At 44.0% G+C, this 20539-nt stretch overlaps 1 protein-coding gene across 9 annotated transcripts in view; it reads left to right on the top strand.

The window, feature by feature from the left end:
- Nucleotides 1–20539, top strand: part of PMFBP1 (polyamine modulated factor 1 binding protein 1) — a 302187-nt gene that overhangs the window by 246439 nt on the left and 35209 nt on the right. For 8 of the 9 annotated variants that reach the window (XM_056525902.1, XM_056525909.1, XM_056525905.1 and 5 more), the window contains 7 exons: nt 13679–13868; nt 13950–14103; nt 14173–14340; nt 14417–14584; nt 17707–17874; nt 18764–18931; nt 19733–19900. In XM_056525902.1, coding sequence (XP_056381877.1) covers nt 13679–13868; nt 13950–14103; nt 14173–14340; nt 14417–14584; nt 17707–17874; nt 18764–18931; nt 19733–19900 — 1184 coding nt within the window. The remainder of the gene's footprint in view (nt 1–13678; nt 13869–13949; nt 14104–14172; nt 14341–14416; nt 14585–17706; nt 17875–18763; nt 18932–19732; nt 19901–20539) is intronic. The other variant, XM_056525904.1, reaches the window with a different exon arrangement.

The following is a 20539-nucleotide window of genomic DNA, read 5'->3' as shown; positions in this document are numbered from 1 at the left end:
ACACACACACACACACACACACACACACACACACATACATTTATTTGTGTGTGTTAAACAAAAAAATCAGGCAACAATGTCTGGAAGGGAGCATGGGGCGTCCTGCAAAGTTCTGCCCGAGAACCTATATGTTATGTATGCGTACAGGAAGCCTATGGGGCAGCGACGGCTCAAGCAGCATGCTATAGAAGCGCCTGCCAAGCCGCCGCACAGCTCCGAGGTAGGGGAGCAATAGAGGCCGGGGAAACACGAGCTCTCACCGGCTACTGCCTCAGGAGCAAGAAGAACCTTCCCACGGAGCGCTGCCGGCCTCCACAGCAAAGAAGGAGGGCGGAGCTAGCCACCGCAGAGCGAGGCGCATATCTCATGGTGCAAAGCCCCAGCAGCATATCTCACGGTACAAAGCCCCAGCAGCGCGCGAGCCGGAGAGGAGGAGCTGCCTGACCTCCCTGCTCGCGCGGTGAGACTGGAAGAAGAAAGGCGGAGTTATGTGCCGCCATGATCTCCCGAACTCCCGCCAGCTGAGCCCCCCGGAGTGCACCCACGCCGGGTCCCCGCGGCAGACCCGGCTTTGATGAGGTGACAAGCTCCAGCCGGCGGGACTATCAGAAAGTGAAAAACTCCCCGCCGTGAAAGAAGTGAGTGCAGCTCCCTGGTAACCCCCCCTCCAAAGCCCGTAGATGCAGCCGAAACTGCATGAATAAAATAGGGAGCATTAACCCCTCACTGCCCGGACCCCCCAAAAAAACGCTCCAGAAATAGGGGCATAATGAAGGGGCATAATGAAGGGGCATAATACCACTGTTCATTCAGGGGGGAGATGTATACTCATCTTAGTCGCCACATACTCACCCAAGATGTCTTCAGCCAGCTTGTTAGTCACCTGCATCACGTCATGCTGAGACAGACAGGACGAGCAGGGAAATAGGGGGACCCAGACGCTAGGTACAACCCCAGGCGCTGGCCGTTGGCGGGAAAGGGTTAACGGTGCATACTTTTATGACCCATGCCCCTTAGATGCATATGGGGAACAGGTAGCGCCATGCTCCTGAACCCCCACCTGAAAAGATGGAAACAAAGGGGAGTAAGGGGAAACAAAGGGGAGAACCTAACTAAACAGCCCTTACTAGAAAATTATAAAAAAGACAAGGTCTGGGGAGCTCCCAGACCTGTGTTTTGCTCCTGCTGACACTAGCTAAAACTGATTACCTCACTGCAGGTGGGCGGGTATATCCTGCCAGGGAGGAGGCGGCTTTTTTTTCCTAGTGTCAACGCCTCCTGTGGCAAGAGCATATACCCATCTGTAAGGTGTCCCCCCCCCCCCCCCCAATGAAGAGCGACCGAAAGGCCATGTTCCCACATGCTGAGAAGCCCAGCAACTTCGCTCAGCCATTGGTGAATGAATGAGGAAAGGTTGCGGAGCAGCAGCTGACACGCCCCCCTCCATGTACCCCATAGGGATGCATGGAGGGGGTGTGTCGGCCGTGGCTTCCTGCGGGGGTTGGAACGTCCGCTTCCGGCAGACTGCCGGGGCCCCGTTCAGGAGATCGCAGGGGGTCCCAGTGGTTGGACCCCCCACGATCTAGAACTTATTTACTATCCTTTGAAGAGAGGAGAAGTTATCTTTCACTACAGAACTCCTTTCACACAGGCAGCTGTGACCTTTCTTCATTCATTCACCAATGGCTGAGTGAAGATGCTGGGAACTGTAAGCAGAGTTTATACACTTTATTAACCAAAGTTCTATACATTTGGTTAACCAATATAACTCGCCATGCTCAAATAGAAGAAATGCAGGGCGCATGCGCTGAGGACCTGTGTGTCAATCACACAACGGTCTCAGCGCTGATGTTCAGGAGATATGCGTGGTGGCTCTGGGGCATTGCCAGCCTCTGGCCACGCCTATCCGACTGTTAGTGGATGCAAGAAAAAAGCATTTTTTTTTAGGACAAACAAGATTACTAAAAAGCAGCCTAAGGTATAGCTGTATTAAGCTTCTCACCATCTCCCACAAACTGGGCTTAGGTTGTGGGGGGTCAATAGACATGACAGTTGCGCTTTAAAGAGGTATTCCCCTTCTGTGTGTACAATGTGTTATATACAGCAGTGGAAAAATATTTAAGAAGGCTGGACATGGTTGGGGCATGGTTAGGGGTGTGGCTTGCCCCTCTTTGCTCTAAGCAAAAATTGGGAGGTATGACATTACCACATCATGACTGATATATTCGTCATGATGATTTTGTTGGTACTGCCCAGTGTATGAGATTGCAGTAGGAACTCAGTTGTCATACACAGCTCTGCTGATATATGAAAAAATGTATAAATAAACCCATACTCACCTCCCATGCTCTTCTGGTATCCTGCTCTGGTTCTCAGTGCAATTCTCTTCCTGTTTCTGGGGCCCAATACATCACACTGCAGCTCATTGAATTGCTGGCTGCAGCATTGTCCCGCCTTGGGCAGTGATTGGCTGAGTTGCAATGTGATGTTTTAAGTACCAACCTCTCCCTGTGTCTGGCTATCAGCACCCTGCAACGCTATGGGGAGGCACTAGTGGTTCCCTTGGCACTTCCATTGGCCTCTGTCTGTTAGGCTGTGCCATAAGCACTTCCTAATAGGTTGTCTGTCAATGTAACGCTGACAAGCAGCAATGCTTTGATACAAAGTATTACAAAGCATTGAAATAGGAATCAATTGATTGCTCCTAGTGTCCTAGTGGGACAAAAAAAAACCTATAACACATAAAATTATATTTATGCATTTATAAAGTATTGTTTTACAAAGTCCCCAGCCATACTGTGTTACTGTTGTAGTATGCTAGAGGTATCCATTGGCAAATAAAGGGATACCAACATGTAATGGAGTCAGCTAGTGGCTCCATTTGGGACCTTTCCCCTGCATAATAATGTCCTGTCAAATTAGCAAGTGTTTAAAAGTGACTTGAATGGAGTCATTAGGTGGCTCTGTTCAGCCATTAATATTAATAGTGTCCACTGCAGTACGCTATAGTAAATGTCAGCATACATTTTTGACAGTATGCAATCGAAAATCTCTAAAGGTAATGCAGAAAAGCAAAAATGTAAGGCCCCGGTATAAGGCCATGTTCAAACAGCGTAAAATGTATGGATTGTCCGCTTGGAAAACATGGCGGACATTCCGCACATATGGATAATCCAATAAGCACTAGGGCTGCTGGATTCCACTAAAAGAATAGACAAGTCGGAATTACCGCAGCTGATATTACACCATGTAAACAGTGCCACAAAATCCCATTGAAATCATTGAACCATTTCACATACCCTTAGTCTGCATCTCTTCTTTTGAAATGCAGTATGCATGGGCCCAAACCAAGCGCCCCCACGAAAAATAAACGTATGAATTTATTTAAATCATTTTCTTTATTGCCCAACGACTAATTAATCCATTATAAGTGGCTGCTTGTTCCCTCAACATGACAGATGTACCGTATTTTCCAGCATATAAGATTACTTTTTAACCCGGAAAATGTTCTCAAAAGTCAGGGATAGTCTTATACGCCGGGTGCTGCAGTCGGCCGGGACGCCCGGGCTATGGATTTAACCATACACCGGGTGTCCCGGGCCGAGATTATCTTCCCCTGTTATATTCGGACATCCCTGTGTCCCGAAAGATCTTTTCGGGACACAAGGATGTCCAGGTTACCTTTCTGCGGCCCCGCGCTAACTTTAAAAACGCAGGGGCCGCCGGGAAGTAGCGCACGCAGGGACGTCACTGACGTCCCATGCATGCGCCCATAGCAACAACAGAACAGAGCAGCGAGGACGTGTGGGCATGGTAAGTTACCAGCACGTCATCTTTGGTGCAACGACCACCACTCCTCCAGCCTATAGGCCATAGCAGTAGATCGTGGCACCAGACTGGGGAGCACTGAAGTGGGGCAGTACACAGACATACAGCCTCCAGCCATACACTGTATATGGCTGAAGGCTCAGAGATGTGGAATTCCTATCACCCGACGCCCGGGATATGTAGTTCCAGGTGCCGGGCAGGTGAATTTTTCCGGCCCTTTGCCTGGCTTCGGGCAAGCAGGGCCGGACCTGACAAGCGCTGTGGCGCTCTGCAGTCTGTATGGAGCGGGCTCCCGACTCGTGCCCGCTCCATACTCTGCAGCCCCCGGCTGTGGAAACTTGCGTCCTCTGAAGGCAGAGCAGGGGGAGATAAGAAGCTGTGTACATCCTATCTCCCTTTGCTCTGCCTTCTTTCTGCAATGCAGACCTGCGGGGGAAGATGAGGGTGCGTGGCTTCTTGCTCCCTGAGCAGACCTACGTCCTCTGCCTTCGCTCCCCCCAGCTCTAGCTTCAGAAACGTTCGCAGAGCTGAGGGGAGGAGCGGTCACACGTCTGCACGGGGCGCAAGTTTCACACCGCTGATAATAGCCAGCATGCGGTGCTCAGCAGTCTGTATGGAGTAGGCTCCGGACTCGTGCCCGCTCCATACTCTGCAGTCCCCGGCTGTTTTCAGTAGAAGGGGGCCGCCGCTAATAGCCAGCATCAGGCGATCGCCACGGCTGGCTATTAACCCTTTAGATCGCCGCTGTCAAAGCAGCGTCTAAAGGGACCTGTGAATGCTCCCTGGTGGGCTAGTGGGGTGGATCGACCCCCCCCCCCCCCCCCGCAGCGCGATCGCGAGTGAGCGATCCACTATGGAGGTAGCCGGAGGGCTTACCTCTGTTCCTTGCTGTCCCGTGGCTCTGTCATTGATAGAGCCTGGCTGCACCAGGCTCTATCAATGGATCGCAGAGCTCACAGATCAATGAGTTCAATAGAACTCTATTCACCTGTATGAGGAATCTAATGATTCCTCCTATAAGTCCAATAAAGTGTAAAAAAAAAAAAAAGTTTTAATAAAAGTTTCAAAAAACACACATTAACCTCTTTCATGTTAAAAGTTCAAATCACCCCCTTTTCCTATATAAAAACATGCAAACATAATAAAAATAAACATATTTGGTATTGCTTTGTGCGTAATTGTACATCCTATTAAAATATAACATTATGTATACCGTACGGTAAATGTAAAAAAAATACCATACCAAACCATAGAATTGCAATTTTTAGAATATCCCCAGAAAAAAAGTTAAAAAGTGATTAAAAAGTCAGATCAATACCAAAATGGTACCGATACAAAAAACTGATTATGGTGCAAAAAATTAGCCCTCATACAGCCTGGTATGCGAAAAGAAAATAAAGTTACAGGGGTCAAAAAATGGCAATTAAAACATTTTGAAAAAGTTCAGAATTTTTTTTAAATTTGTAAAACATGACGTAAATTATATAAAATCTGGTATTGCTGTAATCAGGTGGTCTAAAGTATGAAACTGACATGTTATCTCAACCACAAGGTAAATGGCATAGAAAAGAAAAAATACCAAATCTGCAAAATTATCTTTTACTAATATATATATATATATATATATATATATATATATGTATATATATATTTGGTCCAGAGAATATGTTATTGAACAATTAAAAGGTATCATTATAGTAGGTAGTTGTGGCTATTATAGGGCGAGGAGGAAAGAATTAGAGCGTAAAAGCGAAAAGTAGTTTTTTATAAAATTTCCACACCTCTGAGGCTGTATGTCTGTGGGGTCCACTGCCTATCTAATGTGGGGGAACTACAGCCTAATGTGGGGGAAACTATACTGCCAACCTATTGTGGGGTAACTACAACCTAATGTGGGGGAAACTATACGGCCAACCTAATGTGGGGGAACTATACTGCCAACTTAATGTAGGGGAACTACAACCTAATGTGGGGGTGAACTATACTGCCAGCCTAATGTGGGGGGGAACTATTCTGCCAGCCTAATGTGGGGGGAACTATTCTGCTAGGCTAATATGGAGGGAAGTATTCTGCCAGGCTAATGTGGGGGAACTACTACCTAATGTGGGGGAACTACAACCTAATATGGGGGGAACTATACTGCCAACCTAATGCGGGGGGAACTATGCTGCCAACCTAATGCGGGGGGAACTATGCTGCCAACCTAATGTGGGGGGGAACTATGCTGCCAACCTAATGTGGGGGGAACTATGCTGACAACCTAATGTGGGGGGATTATGCTGACAACCTAATGTGGGGGGACTATGCTGACAACCTAATGTGGGGGGAACTATGCTGACAACCTAATGTGGGGGGAACTATGCTGACAACCTAATGTGGGGGGAACTATGCAGACAACCTAATGTGGGGGGAACTCTGCTGACAACCTAATGTGGGGGGAACTATGCTGACAACCTAATGTGGGGGGAACTCTGCTGACAACCTAATGTGGGGGGAACTATGCTGACAACCTAATGTGGGGGGAACTATGCTGACAACCTAATGTGGGGGGAACTCTGCTGACAACCTAATGTGGGGGGAACTCTGCTGACAACCTAATGTGGGGGGAACTATGCTGACAACCTAATGTGGGGGGAACTCTGCTGACAACCTAATGTGGGGGGAACTATGCTGACAACCTAATGTGGGGGGAACTATGCTGACAACCTAATGTGGGGGGAACTATGCTGACAACCTAATGTGGGGGGAACTATGTTGACAACCTAATGTGGGGGGAACAATGGTAAGGCACTGTATTGCGGTAGAGGGGTAGTCTTACCGCATATACAGCGAGTATATCCCAAACTCTATATTTTAACTGTAAAAGTTGGGGGTCGTCTTATACACCCAGTCGTCTTATAGGCTGGAAAATACGGTGTATCACAATCAACTCCACATCCCTGCTAGCTGACCAAGGACCATTCATAATGGTCCCTGGTCCAACTAAATCAAATATCATGAGATAAAAACCTTGCGTTTCACATGCCCAATAGGATTTATCTTTAGACTGTATTGACCAACTACTCTGACATGTTTTTTTTTGTTTGGACTTGGACTATTTTGCACTTAGAATTGGATTGCTGTACTAGGTGATGTCTGCTTACTGGCTGGTGTCATTTCTTGCGGCAGGATTTTATTGGTAGGTAAATGCATGTAGGGATTGATTTATTAATTCTGGTTCTGATAGCAGTATTTTGATTGGGGGAGGGGATATTTCAAATTTTGTTTGAATTTTTTTTTATACTTTTTTTCTTACTTTTTATTTTTATACTTTAGTAGTCCCCATGGGGGACTATTTATAGCAATCACTTGATTGCTAATGCTGTTCAGTGCTTTGCATAGGGCATAGCACTGATCAGTATAATCGGTGATCTTCTGCTCTGGTCTGCTCGATCTCAGACCAGAGCAGAAGACCCCTGGAGCTATTATGGATGAAAGGATCCCCACAGCAGTGCTGCGGGCGATCCAATCATCCATTTTAGTGACCGCACTGCCGCAGATGCCGTGATCTGTATTACTTTCAATAATTTTTTATTGGCAGAAAAAATAGCAAAAACAATATAATGCACGAGGGACAGATGCAGCTGTCTTTATTTGTGTACAAAAAATTTGAAAAAAACCTAAACAGCAGAATCTCTGCAAAACAAACAACCATCAAACAGTCAATGATTAAAGAGGTTGGAGTGCCCGACTAGGCACCACACCTAAAAACTAAGACACTACATATTATGTTCAGTGTTACAGTGGTAGAAACATATCCTCACCTATGCTAAGAAAAACTTGTAATTCAGTGGTGACATAAATAAGATCCTAATGCCCCCAAAGCTCCCATGCTAGGCCAGAGCAAATAGAGGAAATTATATATCTATACAGTGGGGAAAGTCTATCCAGAGCTGCCATCTACTATGAAATCTGGACATATTTCCCGCTCCCATTGCTAGAATCTTTTCAAATGAATAAGTCGTGTTTATGTTTCCAATTAAGTCGTCAAGAGTGGGTATATGTTTGATCTTCCATCTGCATGTCAATAAATTCTTTGCTATAATACAGATTATACACAAAAGATGGACCATGGGGTCTGATAGGGCTGTAGATTTTGCAGGAGGTGTCTGACCCTGAGATATTTGTAAAAATCCCTATTTGCGATTGCATAGGTTTCCCTCAGGTACTCAAAGGTATGTAACGAGTTCCCCCCGTATAAGTGTTGAGTGTGTGTGATACCCCTAGATATCCAGTGACCCAATGTTATATCTGAGAGGGAAGATTGTACCAATGACATTGGTAACCCTAAAAGGTCCTGAAATGGAGGTGTCGCCAACGAGTCTAAGTAGGTGGTCCACGCTTGAAAGGAGGCCCTGAGAATAGGATTAGTTAATTGAGGTGTCGGGACTGTCCAGGCTGGAGTGAGTAAAAGATCATGTAGTGTGTGTGGGGAAGCTAAATGATTTTCTATAGCTACCCATGGGACTTCCAGAGACATACACCACCACTTTTTTAGCATAGCAACCAGCGTTGCTATATAATATCCTTTAATTGTAGGTACCCCTATGCCGCCCGCTCGAGGTAATCTATCTATGAGTGATGCTGCTAACCTGGGTTTCTTTCCAGCCCAAATAAATTTAGACAATATAGTTTGGATTTTATGAGAAAAGCTACTAGGTAGGGATATGGGGAGAGTCCTGAACAGATATAAAAGTTTGGGCAGCATGAACATTTTAAATGTGACCACTCTCCCGGTCCAGGATATGTCCGATTTGTAGAAGGTTAAAGCGTCTCTTTCTAGATCCGCAAGTAGAGGGATATAGTTCGCATTATACAATGTGGAGTGGGGATAGGTGACATGCACACCTAAATAGTCACTTCCCTTTGCACGCCAATCAAATATATAGTCGGAGCGCAAAAGGGAATCCATCTTTGGGGAAAGGTGGAGAGAGATAATCTGGGTTTTTGAGTTGTTCAAGTGGTAATATGTTAATGCCCCATATTCCTCAATTCTTTCTAAAACAGAGGGGAGGGAAATATTGGGATTCGTTAGAGACAAAAGAATGTCGTCAGCATATAAAGATATTATATGTTCTGATGATGCTAAGTGAATGCCTGATATGCGTGGGTCATGTTGTAAAGTCTGGACTAAAGGTTCCAGAGATATGTACAACAAGGGGGAAAGGGGGCATCCCTGCCGTGATCCATTGGTGATAGCAAATTCGGAAGATAGTGCCCCATTTGTCAACACCTGGGCCGAAGGCTGGGAGTGCAACGAGGAGATCGCCTGTAGCATCCCCCCCTCAAATCCCATCACACGGAGCACCGAGAAAGCAAAGGACCATCGCAACCTATCGAAGGCCTTCTCGGCATCCAGCGCTAGGATCACGGCAGGGGTGTGGGAACTCTCAATATGGTAAAAAAGGTGTAGTAATTTCCTAGTGTTATCTGAGGTTTGTCTACCAGCGACAAACCCAGATTGATCAGGGCTAATAAGGCTAGAAAGGACTAACAGTAGTCTGTTTGCTAACAGTTTGGCGTAAATTTTTATGTCCTGGCTTAAAAGCAAAATTAGTCTATAATTCTGGGGCAGGTTCGTGGACTTCCCAGGCTTGGGGATAGTGGTTATCAGAGCCTGCAGGTTTTCTCTAGGAAGTTGTCCACTCAGCATAGCTTGACGACAAAAATGACATAGAGGCAGGGAGAGAGCGGCCCTAAATTGTTTATAATATGCGCTAGAAAAGCCGTCGGGGCCTGGGGCTTTCCCTGTGGGTAGCAAGCGAATAATATCTTCAATGTCCTCTAGCTGGATTTCTCTATTTAAATCTGTCAATTGATTATGGGAAAGTCTAGGGAGGTTGAGTTTGAGTAAGTAAGATTGTATGGCTGTATGGGCATCAGGGAGAGTTGGTAGGGTGTCTTGTAGGTTATATAAGCTTGAGTAAAAAGCTTGAAAACCGTCTGCTTTATCCCTCGGTGTATATAGTTTGTTTTTAGTGTCAGGATGTATGAGGACAGAGATACGGGATCGTAAGTGTTGCGCTTTAAGACGGTGAGCCATAAGCCTCCCAGCTTTGTTTTGAGCATAAGCGGATAGCAGGCAACATCTGAGGTCACATCTTAAATTCTTGAGTTGTTCTGCAATAGTATCAGAGGGCATAGTTTGATTGGAGGTCTCTACTGTCTTAATGTTCGTTAAGATAGTCTTTATATGTGCCTCTCTTTGTTTTTTGAGTATAGAGCTATACTTTATACACATCCCTCTTATGACTGCCTTATGGCAGTTCCATAATGTGAAAGGGCAAGAAACTGAAGGACCATTTGTTTGAAAATACTCTACAATGTCTGTAGACAATTGTTTGGAATATTCCCTGTGGGACAGCAAAAATTGACTAAGTCGCCACGTATAAGCCAGAGGAGAAGAGATCAAATCTGCCAGGGTAAGCGTAATAGCCACATGGTCAGTCTACGAGATAGTTTCAATCGTGGAGCAGGTGGCGAGATGTAACAGTGAGCTGCCCACCAGGAACATATCCAAGCGTGCGTAGGTGTTATGTTCTGCGGACAGAAAAGTATACTCCTTAGACGAAGTGTTATGGACCCGACAAATATCATAAAGATCATGTTTCCATGCCCATGGGGAAAGAGATTGGGAAGGTATACGAGAGTGAGAAGTCGAGTCAATAGCGGGGTTCATTACTGTATTGTAATCCCCACATAGTATTAAAGCACCCCATGGAACCTCATTAACTAGTTTTAGGAGGCGAGTTAGAAATCTAATCTGACCAGTATTGGGAGCGTACAGGGAAATTATAGTCAAGCGAGTTTCGTTTGCTATGCATCGCAAGATAAAAAATCTACCCCTTGGGTCAGACACCACCTCATGTAATTGGAAAGCCACCTTATTTCTAACTCCCACCAACACCCCCTCAAGTCTCAGAATGATGAGACTGGAAGATGTGTGGGAAACCTGAGTTCTTCATGCCGTGCGCATCTCCTGAGAGAAGGTGTGTCTCTTGAGCGCAGATGATATCGCAACGTAAGGATCTAACCTCTCTCCAGAAGTGCAACCGCCTATGGGGAACATTAAGGCCATTAACATTTAGACTAGCTAACTTTATCACCATTATGTATAACCATATAAAAGCTGAAATACAACGCAATCAGCAGTAAAAGGGTGAGGTGGCGCACCTCCCAGCCAGCACACGCCCCCTCATATAGGTCAGGTAAGGCAACAAGGTATAGAGCAGTAGTGTACAGTTTTGCATAATAAAAGGACCGATTAAAACTGAAAAAACAAAAACAAGAAAACAAGCATTAGTGCATGGTACCTTGGGAAGGAACCAGCACTGCATGGAGAGCAACAGTCCACACTGATACCGGAGAGGAGCAGGTCCCCAGTGGGGCCCCACACCTGTAATATTATCCGGGTCAATAGTTAGCGCCACATCCTTCAAGATATTGACCAGTCCTGGGGTAGCCGGGCACTAGACGCTGCAGAGGAGGAGTGTTCTGGGGCTGCCAATTCCAGATTCCATTTGCGCAGAAGTGACCGGCCCTCTTCCAAGGATCTGATTACATGGACGGAGTGCCCCTTTTTCACCAGTAAACGGACCAGAAAACCCCAGCGGTAAGCTATGTTAGCCGAACGCAAAGACTGGGTCACTGGATAGAGCAAGTGTCTTGCCTGTAGGGTAGCAGCCGATGGATCTGTATAAACCGCCACTTGATGATACGGAGCCGGTATTCCACCTTGTCTGCGGGATATCTCCATCACTTTTTCCTTTGTAGTAAAGAAGTGAACACGTGCTAGGATATCTCTAGGAGTTGTATCAGGCAGATGGCGAGGGTGAGGGATACGGTGGCCCCTGTCCACCTCAGCTTCTTAGAGGGTGCAAGATGGCAACACCGCTTGGATAAGAGAGCGAACGTAGTCAGGGATTTCAGCAGGATTGATGGATTCAGGTACACCGCGCAGTCTAATGTTGTTGCGGCGGCTCCTATCTTCTAGGTCCACCACTTTTGCTCTGAGCGCCGCTACTTCCTCCTCAAGCTCAGTATGGGAGTCAATAAGAATGTTGTGTGAAGTAGAAAACTCCTCAAATTTATTTTCTAGGTGGTCCACCCTCTCCCCCAAATCCTCCACTGAAGCTCTGACTGGTGCAACCACAGCATTCATGTCCAGCAGGACTGTGCATCATAAAATCAGCAGCATAGACTTAATTGATACATCAGTGAGCGCTTCCCCTGTAACAGTAATTGAGTCTAGTGCTTCATCTCCTGCATGAAAGCGCAATATTAAAGGTTCCTCTGCCTCTCCCTGCAAGGAGACTGAGAGTGCTGGGAAGCAGCAGGACGTTCCCCAGGGCTAGAAGCAGGGGCCCTCGGTGAGCTCTGCTGTGTAGGTAAGTCTGCAGTGTTAGATAGCTCCGCTGCTGAAGGTGAGCGGATCAGGGCCCTCGGTGAGCGCTGCGGCAGTGCTGTGGAGGGGGAGAGGTGTTGCAGGTCTGGGTCAGAAGCTGCTCTGCGCGGCGGGGTACCTTTAGTGCTGCTGTCTTCCCAGTCCACGGCGCGAGAGGAGGCCAGGGAATCCACTCTAAGTGAGCGCCCGGCGCCATTTTGTGCGGCGCGGGTAAAGCTAAACTTCGCAAGCGAAGCCCGCACTGATTGCTTCTTTTTCCTTGCCGGCATGTTAAAAAAGGAGTCGGGCAGCAGGGAAGTCAAAGGAGCGGTGGGTAATGCTAGTTCCAGTCGCTAGTACGGGTGTTAGGAGCGGAGCACCTCCACTACACGACCATCCGCTCCGGCAGCCAGGCCATGGCCCCCGTGATCTGTATTGATCACAGCATCTGAGGAGTTAATAGCACACATCAGCACAATCGCTGATGTGCGCCATTACCGGCTGGTCCCTGGCTGCTAATAGTATGACCCAAGCATTGGTCCGATGCTCGCGGTCATGTACAGGACATAAACATACGTTCTGGTGCGTTAAGTACCACCGCAGCAGGAGGTACATTTATGTCCTGCGTCGTTAAGGGGCTATACATAATTAACAATCAAAAGATTGCTAAGGGGACATTTAAATAAAAAATAAAAAAGGATAAGCCCCTTCCTCAGTAAAAGATTAAGTAACTTTTTTTGGGGTATCAGCAAATGCGAAAATGTCCGATCTATTAAAATATAATGTCAATGATCCCGTACTGTGAGCGGCATAAACGTTAAGAAAAAAAGTACAAAAGTACAGTGGTACTGATAAAAACTACATGGCACAAAAAATTAGCCCTCATAGAGCCACATATACAAAAAAAAAAAAAAAGACATTTATAGGGGTCAGAATAGGGCAATTTTAAACAAACTTTGTTAAAGTAGTTACTCTTTTTAAAAGCCATACAAATATGGAAAAGCTTGTACAGATGGATATTTTTTTAATTGTATTGACGACAGTTTTACCATGAAATGTGCAGCATAGAAACCCTCCAAAAATTGCTAAATTGTACTTTTCTTTTCAATTTCTCGACACAAATAATTTTTTTTATGTTTCACCATACATTTTATAGTATGAATGGTTTAATTACGAAGTATAATTTGTCACGCAAAAAAACAATCCCTCATTTGGGTCTGTGGATAGTTCTTAGAAGGTGAGGAGAAGAAAACGAAAATGTTAAAATGAAATTGTGTCCTAAGGGCCAAAATTGGCTGTGTCCGTAAGGGGTTAAGATGGGAAAGTAGAGCTGTGATTGGCTGCTGTGGGGAAATCCCTCCAGTCTTTTTCTCACATATTTTCATAAATCAGAGCTAAGATTTTTACATGCCATGGTCTTGTGTTCAGTGCAGGCTCTGGCAGGTCAAGAGGAGAAGACTTTACTAGTAGAAAGTGCCCTGCAAAGTGCACAAGAGCAGCTGAGCGAGCGTGTAGCTGAAGTTGTGAGGCAGGAGCAGCAAGCACGCAGGATGGAAAGTGAGATGCGTACACTAAGGGAGCGAGCTAATGCCAGTGACGAAGAAGTGGAGCAGTGCAGGTACAGCCATTGCTTTTCCAAATATTGTTAAGTAAACTGTTTGATAAATCCATCTAATCTCTGCTTTGTTTGCATGATCAGGACTCTGGCAGAGCGACTGAAACTGGAACTTAATGAAGCCAAGAAAAGACATCAGGCAGCGTCTCAAGAAGCTTTGAAACTGCAGCATTCACTGAGCAAACTGCAGCTGGAGCAGGCTGGCGAGCAGGAACAGCTCAGGGCACTACAGCAACAGGTATGTTAAGGTAATATTGGTCCCAGAATAACCACATGAGGAGCACGTAATGACAAAAATGTCCACTAGCTACAGGAACAAATCACGATTCAGCAATCGCTAAGATCAGAGCTGGAAGAGCAGCAGATAAGGCATGAAGAACTACAGAGACAGCAGCACAGGACCAAGGAAAGAGAGAGCACACTGCAAAGAGAGTTAGAGGAGCTAAGTTTGAGAGTGAAGCACTCTGACCGGCTGGTGAGTATAGAAGAATGGGCACTTATTGATAAATGATCATAGGTAGTGCTCAAGCACTTATACTTTGTTTCTTCAGCTTGCAGAGAGAGATCGTGCATTGCAGAGTTTGCAGAATAGTTACACTCAACTAGAGAGAAGATGGCAGACTGCTCAGGAGGAAGCTAAGGACAACAGTGCTCAACTAGAACTCACTAAGAGTGCTCTGCAACAAACACAGCGAAAAATCCAGACTCAGACCAAAGAGGTGGGTATCATTGGGGCACCATTATAGCTGTCAGTTACACTAGTATGAGTCATTTTACAAAAAGTCTTTAAACCAGTTGCATGGTGTGAAAGTAATTGAAAAATTCCCCTTTGTTTGAAACTTCATAAGTATGCAATTACACCAGAATCTTGGCAATGATATTTCTCCCCAATATGTTAAAACTTTTTTTTATTTTTAAATCAACTGGTGCCAGAAAGTTAAACAGATTTGTAAATAACTTCTATAAAAAAAATCTGAATCCTTCCAGTACTTATTAGCTGCTGAATACTACATAGGAAATTATTTTCTTTTTGGAACACAGACAGCTCTCTGCTGACATCATGACCACAGTGCTCTCTGCTGACCTCTCTTTCCATTTTAGGAACTGTCCAGAGCAGCATATGTTTGCTATGGGGATTTTCTTCTACTCTGGACAGTTCTTAAAATGGACAGAGATGTCAGCAGAGAGCTCATGATGTCAGCAGAGAGCTCTGTGTTCCAAAAAGAAAATAATTTCCTCTGTAGTATTCAGCAGCTAATAAGTACTGGAAGGATTAAGATTTCTTAATAGAAGTAATTAGTTAATGTTTAACTTTCTGGCACCAGTTGATTTAAAAAATAAAATAAAAATAAAAATAAAAGTTTTCCCCCTTTGAAGACTCACCACACTGAATATTATCTCTCCAGGCTTATATATTTAGCAATAGCCATAAAAAAAATATTGTCCCACCAACAACAGTAAGACTGCTTTCACACTATGAGTATACATCCATTATTAAAAATCTGCTTTCTGTAATTTATAATTAAAAAACGGATGTATAATAACAGATAAAATAACAGGTGCTAACGGCTGAATAACGTCCGTCAAAATAACAGGCACATTCATCCGTTAAGACCAGTTATAACATCCGTCATGTACTGTTATTTTATGGCCGTTTGAACACCTCTGCCTACAGACTCCCGCAGCCGGGACTACTACTACTCCCATCATGGAACAGACTTGTTTCCATGATGGGTATAGTAGTTCCCCAGCTGTGGGAGTCTACATTAGTGTTTGTACACTAATACAATCAGTGTATGCAAAGTTACAGCTCCTAGAGGGGGCTGTAACACTGCATTAAAAAAAATAAATTATAAATGTGATTTAACGCCTTCCCTAATAAAAATCAGAATCACCCTTTTCCCATTTAAAAAAAAAAAAGGGGTGTAAATAAAAATAAAAACAAACATATGTGGTATCACCGCGTTTGTAAATGTCTGAACCATAAAAATATATTGTTAATTAAACCGCTTGGTCAATGGCGTACGTGCAAACAAATTCCAAAGTCCAAAATAGCTTATTTTTGCTTTATATGTCACTTTTTATACCATAAATAAATGAATAAAAAGTGACCAAAAAGTCTGATCAAAACAAAAATGGTACAGATCAAAAAAATTCAGATCACGGTGCAAAAAATGAGCCCTCATAACCATAGAGTGTTAGAGGTCAGAAGATGACAATTTTAAACGTATTAATTTTCATGCATGTAGTTATAATTTTTTCCAGACGTAGGCCAAAATCAAACCTATATATGTAGGGTATCATTTTAATCGTATGGACCTACAGAATAAAGATAAGGTGTCATTTTTTACCCCAAATTTACCTCGAAACGGAAGCCCCCCAAATTTACAAAATGGCGATTTTGCTTCAATTTTGTCACACAATGATTTTTTTATATTTTTTTTGGTTTCCCCCATAGATTTTTAGGTAAAATGACTGATGTCGTTACAAAGTAGAATTGGTGACGCAAAAATAAAAAGCAATCATATGGATTTTTAGATGCAAAATTTAAAGGGTTATGATTTTTAAAATGTAAGGAGGAAAAAACAAAAAACTCTTGGTCCTTAAGGGGTTAAAGTGTCCCAACCATTTTACATAGTTATAGAGCTAGTACGGTTTGAAAAAGACACGTGTACATCAAATTTAACCAAGGGAGGGGAGATGATGTGGATGAAGAGAAGGGGTATCTTTACATAGTTCTACATTTGCATCAATTTTATTTTATTCTAAGAAGGTTTTGAAGCCCTCACCCCTGAAGGCTGCTCATAGCCAAAACAGTAAACTGTTCCACAGATTCACAGTTCGTATTTCCTCACTCGAGAGAAATGGGGTTTAAAATTTTGGTGGACATTTTCAGCTATTACCCCTTGTGAAAATGAAAAATTTGGGGTAACATCACCATTTTAGTTACCAAAAAAAATTAAATTTTTCATTTTCAGGTCCAACTTCAAGGCAAAGTCGTCAAACACCTGTGGGGTGTTAAGGCTCACTGTACCCCTTGTTATGTTCCTTGAGGGGTGTAGTTTCCCAAATAGTATACAATGTGGGGTGTTTTTTGCTGTTCAGGCACCATAGGGGCTAGGGGATAAGAATAGGGGATAAGATGTCTGATCGTGGGGGATCGCTCTGTGGCTGACGACAGGCGATGCAGGGGACTGAGTATCGTGATGTCCCAGCTCCGTCCCCTTGTGATGTCATGCCCGCCCCCTCTGGCACCAAATCTGGCACCAGTTGATTTAAAAAAAATTTTTTACACCGGAGTACCCCTTTAAGTCATCCTAGAGGAATTTTATGAGCAATCATTTGATTGCTTATACAGAATAATGCATTGCTTTTGCATTGATATGTTGAATCTGTGATCTGCTAGTACAGCCTTTCTGCGCCATGCTGTACTAGTAGATACAGTATGCCAGGCACGGAGGCCTACACAAGCCCTCCGGTTGCCATGGTAACTAATCGGCACCCTGCAATTGTGCTTAAGGGTATCTCTATTTGAAGGTATGGAGGGTGGTCACCTGTCAGACAACCTCATAAATTCTGTAATTGCTATTGATCATGGAATTTAGAAGGTTAAATGACCGTCATTAGCGTGATCACGTGTCTATCATTAGTAGTAGTTTTCAGCTACAGATAGCAGCCGGCACCTGCATGTATGGTGGGGGCTTTGTTACTAAGCCTGCTCCATACATGCCTTCCCGACCTATTCCCTTCCTGCCTGCCTCATGTGAATGAACAGGGTGTTTCAACAGGATTGAAAAATGTGTTGTGAACCTGGCCTAACAGCTTTTTTATCAATCCCCAGTCTAAGCGTTTGGAGGAATCTTTAATACGACTGCGCTCAGAGGAAGAGGCAGCGCAAAAAACAGCAAAGGGGAGGAGTCAAGAGCTGAGTACTGCCCAAGAGTGTCTACAGGAGCTCAAGAATCAAGTTACCATGACTCAGACCAGTCTACGAGAAACTAGAGAACAGGTAGTCATCTAATAATTAACATGTTGACATTTAAGGAACAACATTTCAAGTGTTGATTCGATTTTTTTGTTTTTTTAAATTTGAAGTGTAACTGTAATTTCAGTAAACTTTTGAAATGTCACAGACATAAGAAAAGAAGGTAGACCAGTATCCCATTCAGTGCTTTGGTAAAGCTTTACAAAGACTCACACGGTATATATTGGTTGAAACATTGCTGCTATGTTTCAGGTGTACACCTATTCAATAAATCCCGATAAGTACTAAGTAGGATGCTGCTAAAAGTGAGTCTGTCCAGCTTTAGATCATGCATCTGCCCCTCCATGGCGATAGTGGTGCGGTTCTGACTGTTAACCGGTTTTCATGCTATAGAGACATGAGCCTGTGTTCAGTGAGCATGAGACAGCGGGGAGAAACAGTGCTCAGTCACACACGTTTTCTTTCTCATTTGTTCTGTTTCTCCCCGCTGTCTCATGCTCCCTGAAGCAAGGGTCCATAGACTTTCTATTGAGCTTATCTTCAGTGAGTTTGAGACAGTGGGAAGAAACACTGCTCAATGGCAAGCTTCCCCCACTGGTTCTTAGGATTGGGGGGGGGGTGATCTTGTCACCCAGATCTCACTCATGAAAACTTTTGACATGTTTTCTTAAATGACCATTAAACTTTAAAAATGACTTGTCAGACATTTCAGAGCCCAAAATAATGAAATGCAGCAGTTGAACCACTAGTAACATCAATATTCTATTGTATATATATTTTTTTTAACCAACGCTTGTCATATAAATGGCTTAAAATGTTAGCTGAAGATGTTAGCATCTTAAACATATTCAGGGTATTTTTAAATATTAAGTTAAAAAACAATTAGTAAAAAATGCATTTTTGTCTTGAACAGTTAAGTGAGCGCAACAAAGAACTTTCCTCTCTAAGAAATGAACTGCAGCGCACACAGCAGAGGAAGGCAGAACTGGAGCGAGACAGTGCAGCCCAAGAAGAGAGAATATGCAGGCTAAATTCAGAGATGAGGTCACTACGTGATCTGCAAAGACAGAAGGAACAAGAAGTGAGTGTGGGTTATGCAAGCACAAAAAATGTTTGGATCACAAACCTTTATCACCTTTCGACATATGTGATAAGCGTATACTTGAGGTCCAACCACTGACTTGCCCATCAGTCACAAGTACATAGTCATCAATCCTCTTAATGAAGCAGTGGCACAATGGGATTGCTGAAGAAAAGTTGAGTAGGGGGTCAGTTCTAAAGTGTTGTAAAAACTGTCATCACCTGCTTGTCCATTGCTTTATTCAAACAAGGAGCTTGGGACTAATTTCTTGGGGGGACCCCCTAAAAAATCATATAAATGTATCACCTGTTCTGAGGTTAGGGGATTTAGAAGCTGAACCAGAAACTGCATTTAAAAGCTAAAGCCACCTTTGAATTCCTTTTTTTTTATTCCCCATCTTGATTTGTACTTACTGTCATACAAAAACATTCTACATAGAGTGTTATATAAAAAAAAAAAGCTTACCTTCCCTGCAACAGCCTCCTGCAATGTGATCTTAGCAGTAAAGTCCATCAAAGAGCCTTTTTCTGTTGGGTTTGTTATCAGCCCTTCTCTTCTCTCCCTAGAGGAACTAAGCTGGTTCGTGACCACACCAAAGTTAACCTAGTTATACATCAGCTTAAAAGTTTGAGATGAGACTCCAAGAGACTTTTAGTTGTGTCCCATTCAGAATAGAGACTGTACAAGAGGAAGTGAGCAAAAGTTTAAATACCATAGTGGTACAAAGCAAGAACCAAAGGCTGCCTTTGAGTCCTACCAGTATGACCGTGCTCCCTACTTACTATTGTAATTGTGTTGTAGGCAGAGGATTATGAAATCCGCCTGCGAGATGTAAGTAACCAGCTGCAGCACTGGCAGAGGATTCACCAGGAACGTGCACAAGAACTAAGGCAGAGGGAAGAGGACATAAAGCAGCTGCAGGAACAGCTTGCAGTTACTATGGAGAAAGTAAAAACTGATGGAAGAGAGGTAAATAACATCTTAACTGTATGCACGAAATTACTCCTGTCTCAGGTATTTCCAGGATGCAGTGCGGCCAAGGCACTTCCTTACTAGTTAGGTGATGACAGGGAGCCTGTTCTGCTTCAATGGGTGGAGCAACCACAGGGTATTTGCAACAGCTGGAGGCCCCCTGGTTAGAAAGCACTGGTCTTTTACATGGAGTTCAGCTTGTTTGTGGTTCAACGGGTGTGGTGGCTGATGTGTGGGAGGGAGGAAAGTGAAATTATGGGATTTCTAGTAAAAGAGAAAACGCTAACAGGAAAAAGCCAGTTCACAATAAGATATCCACAGCTCTATGGTAATCTCACACCATTACACATTTAGCCATTTTACCTAAAGACAAGCACAGATCCTTCCTATTACTGTCTGGCAGGCAAGGGCTAAAAAATATGCCGCCTTTTTTATTTATTTATTTTAAATGCTGGGCGTATGATTTTTTTTTTGTATATTTGAGGGCTTTGTGACAAACTGCTTTTTTTTTTCCGTTCACCACTTAACAACACAGGATGTTAATGTACATCCTGGTGTCCTGGTACTTAACGCATCGGATCATTGGTCGCATAATGCACGGCTGGTTTCAGCAGCCAGGGACCTGCCGGTAATGGC

Source organism: Hyla sarda, chromosome 6 (genome assembly GCF_029499605.1).
Source record: "Hyla sarda isolate aHylSar1 chromosome 6, aHylSar1.hap1, whole genome shotgun sequence".
NCBI lineage: Eukaryota > Metazoa > Chordata > Amphibia > Anura > Hylidae > Hyla > Hyla sarda.
Note: the sequence above shows the minus strand (reverse complement) of the source record. Positions and strands in the feature narration are given on the sequence as shown.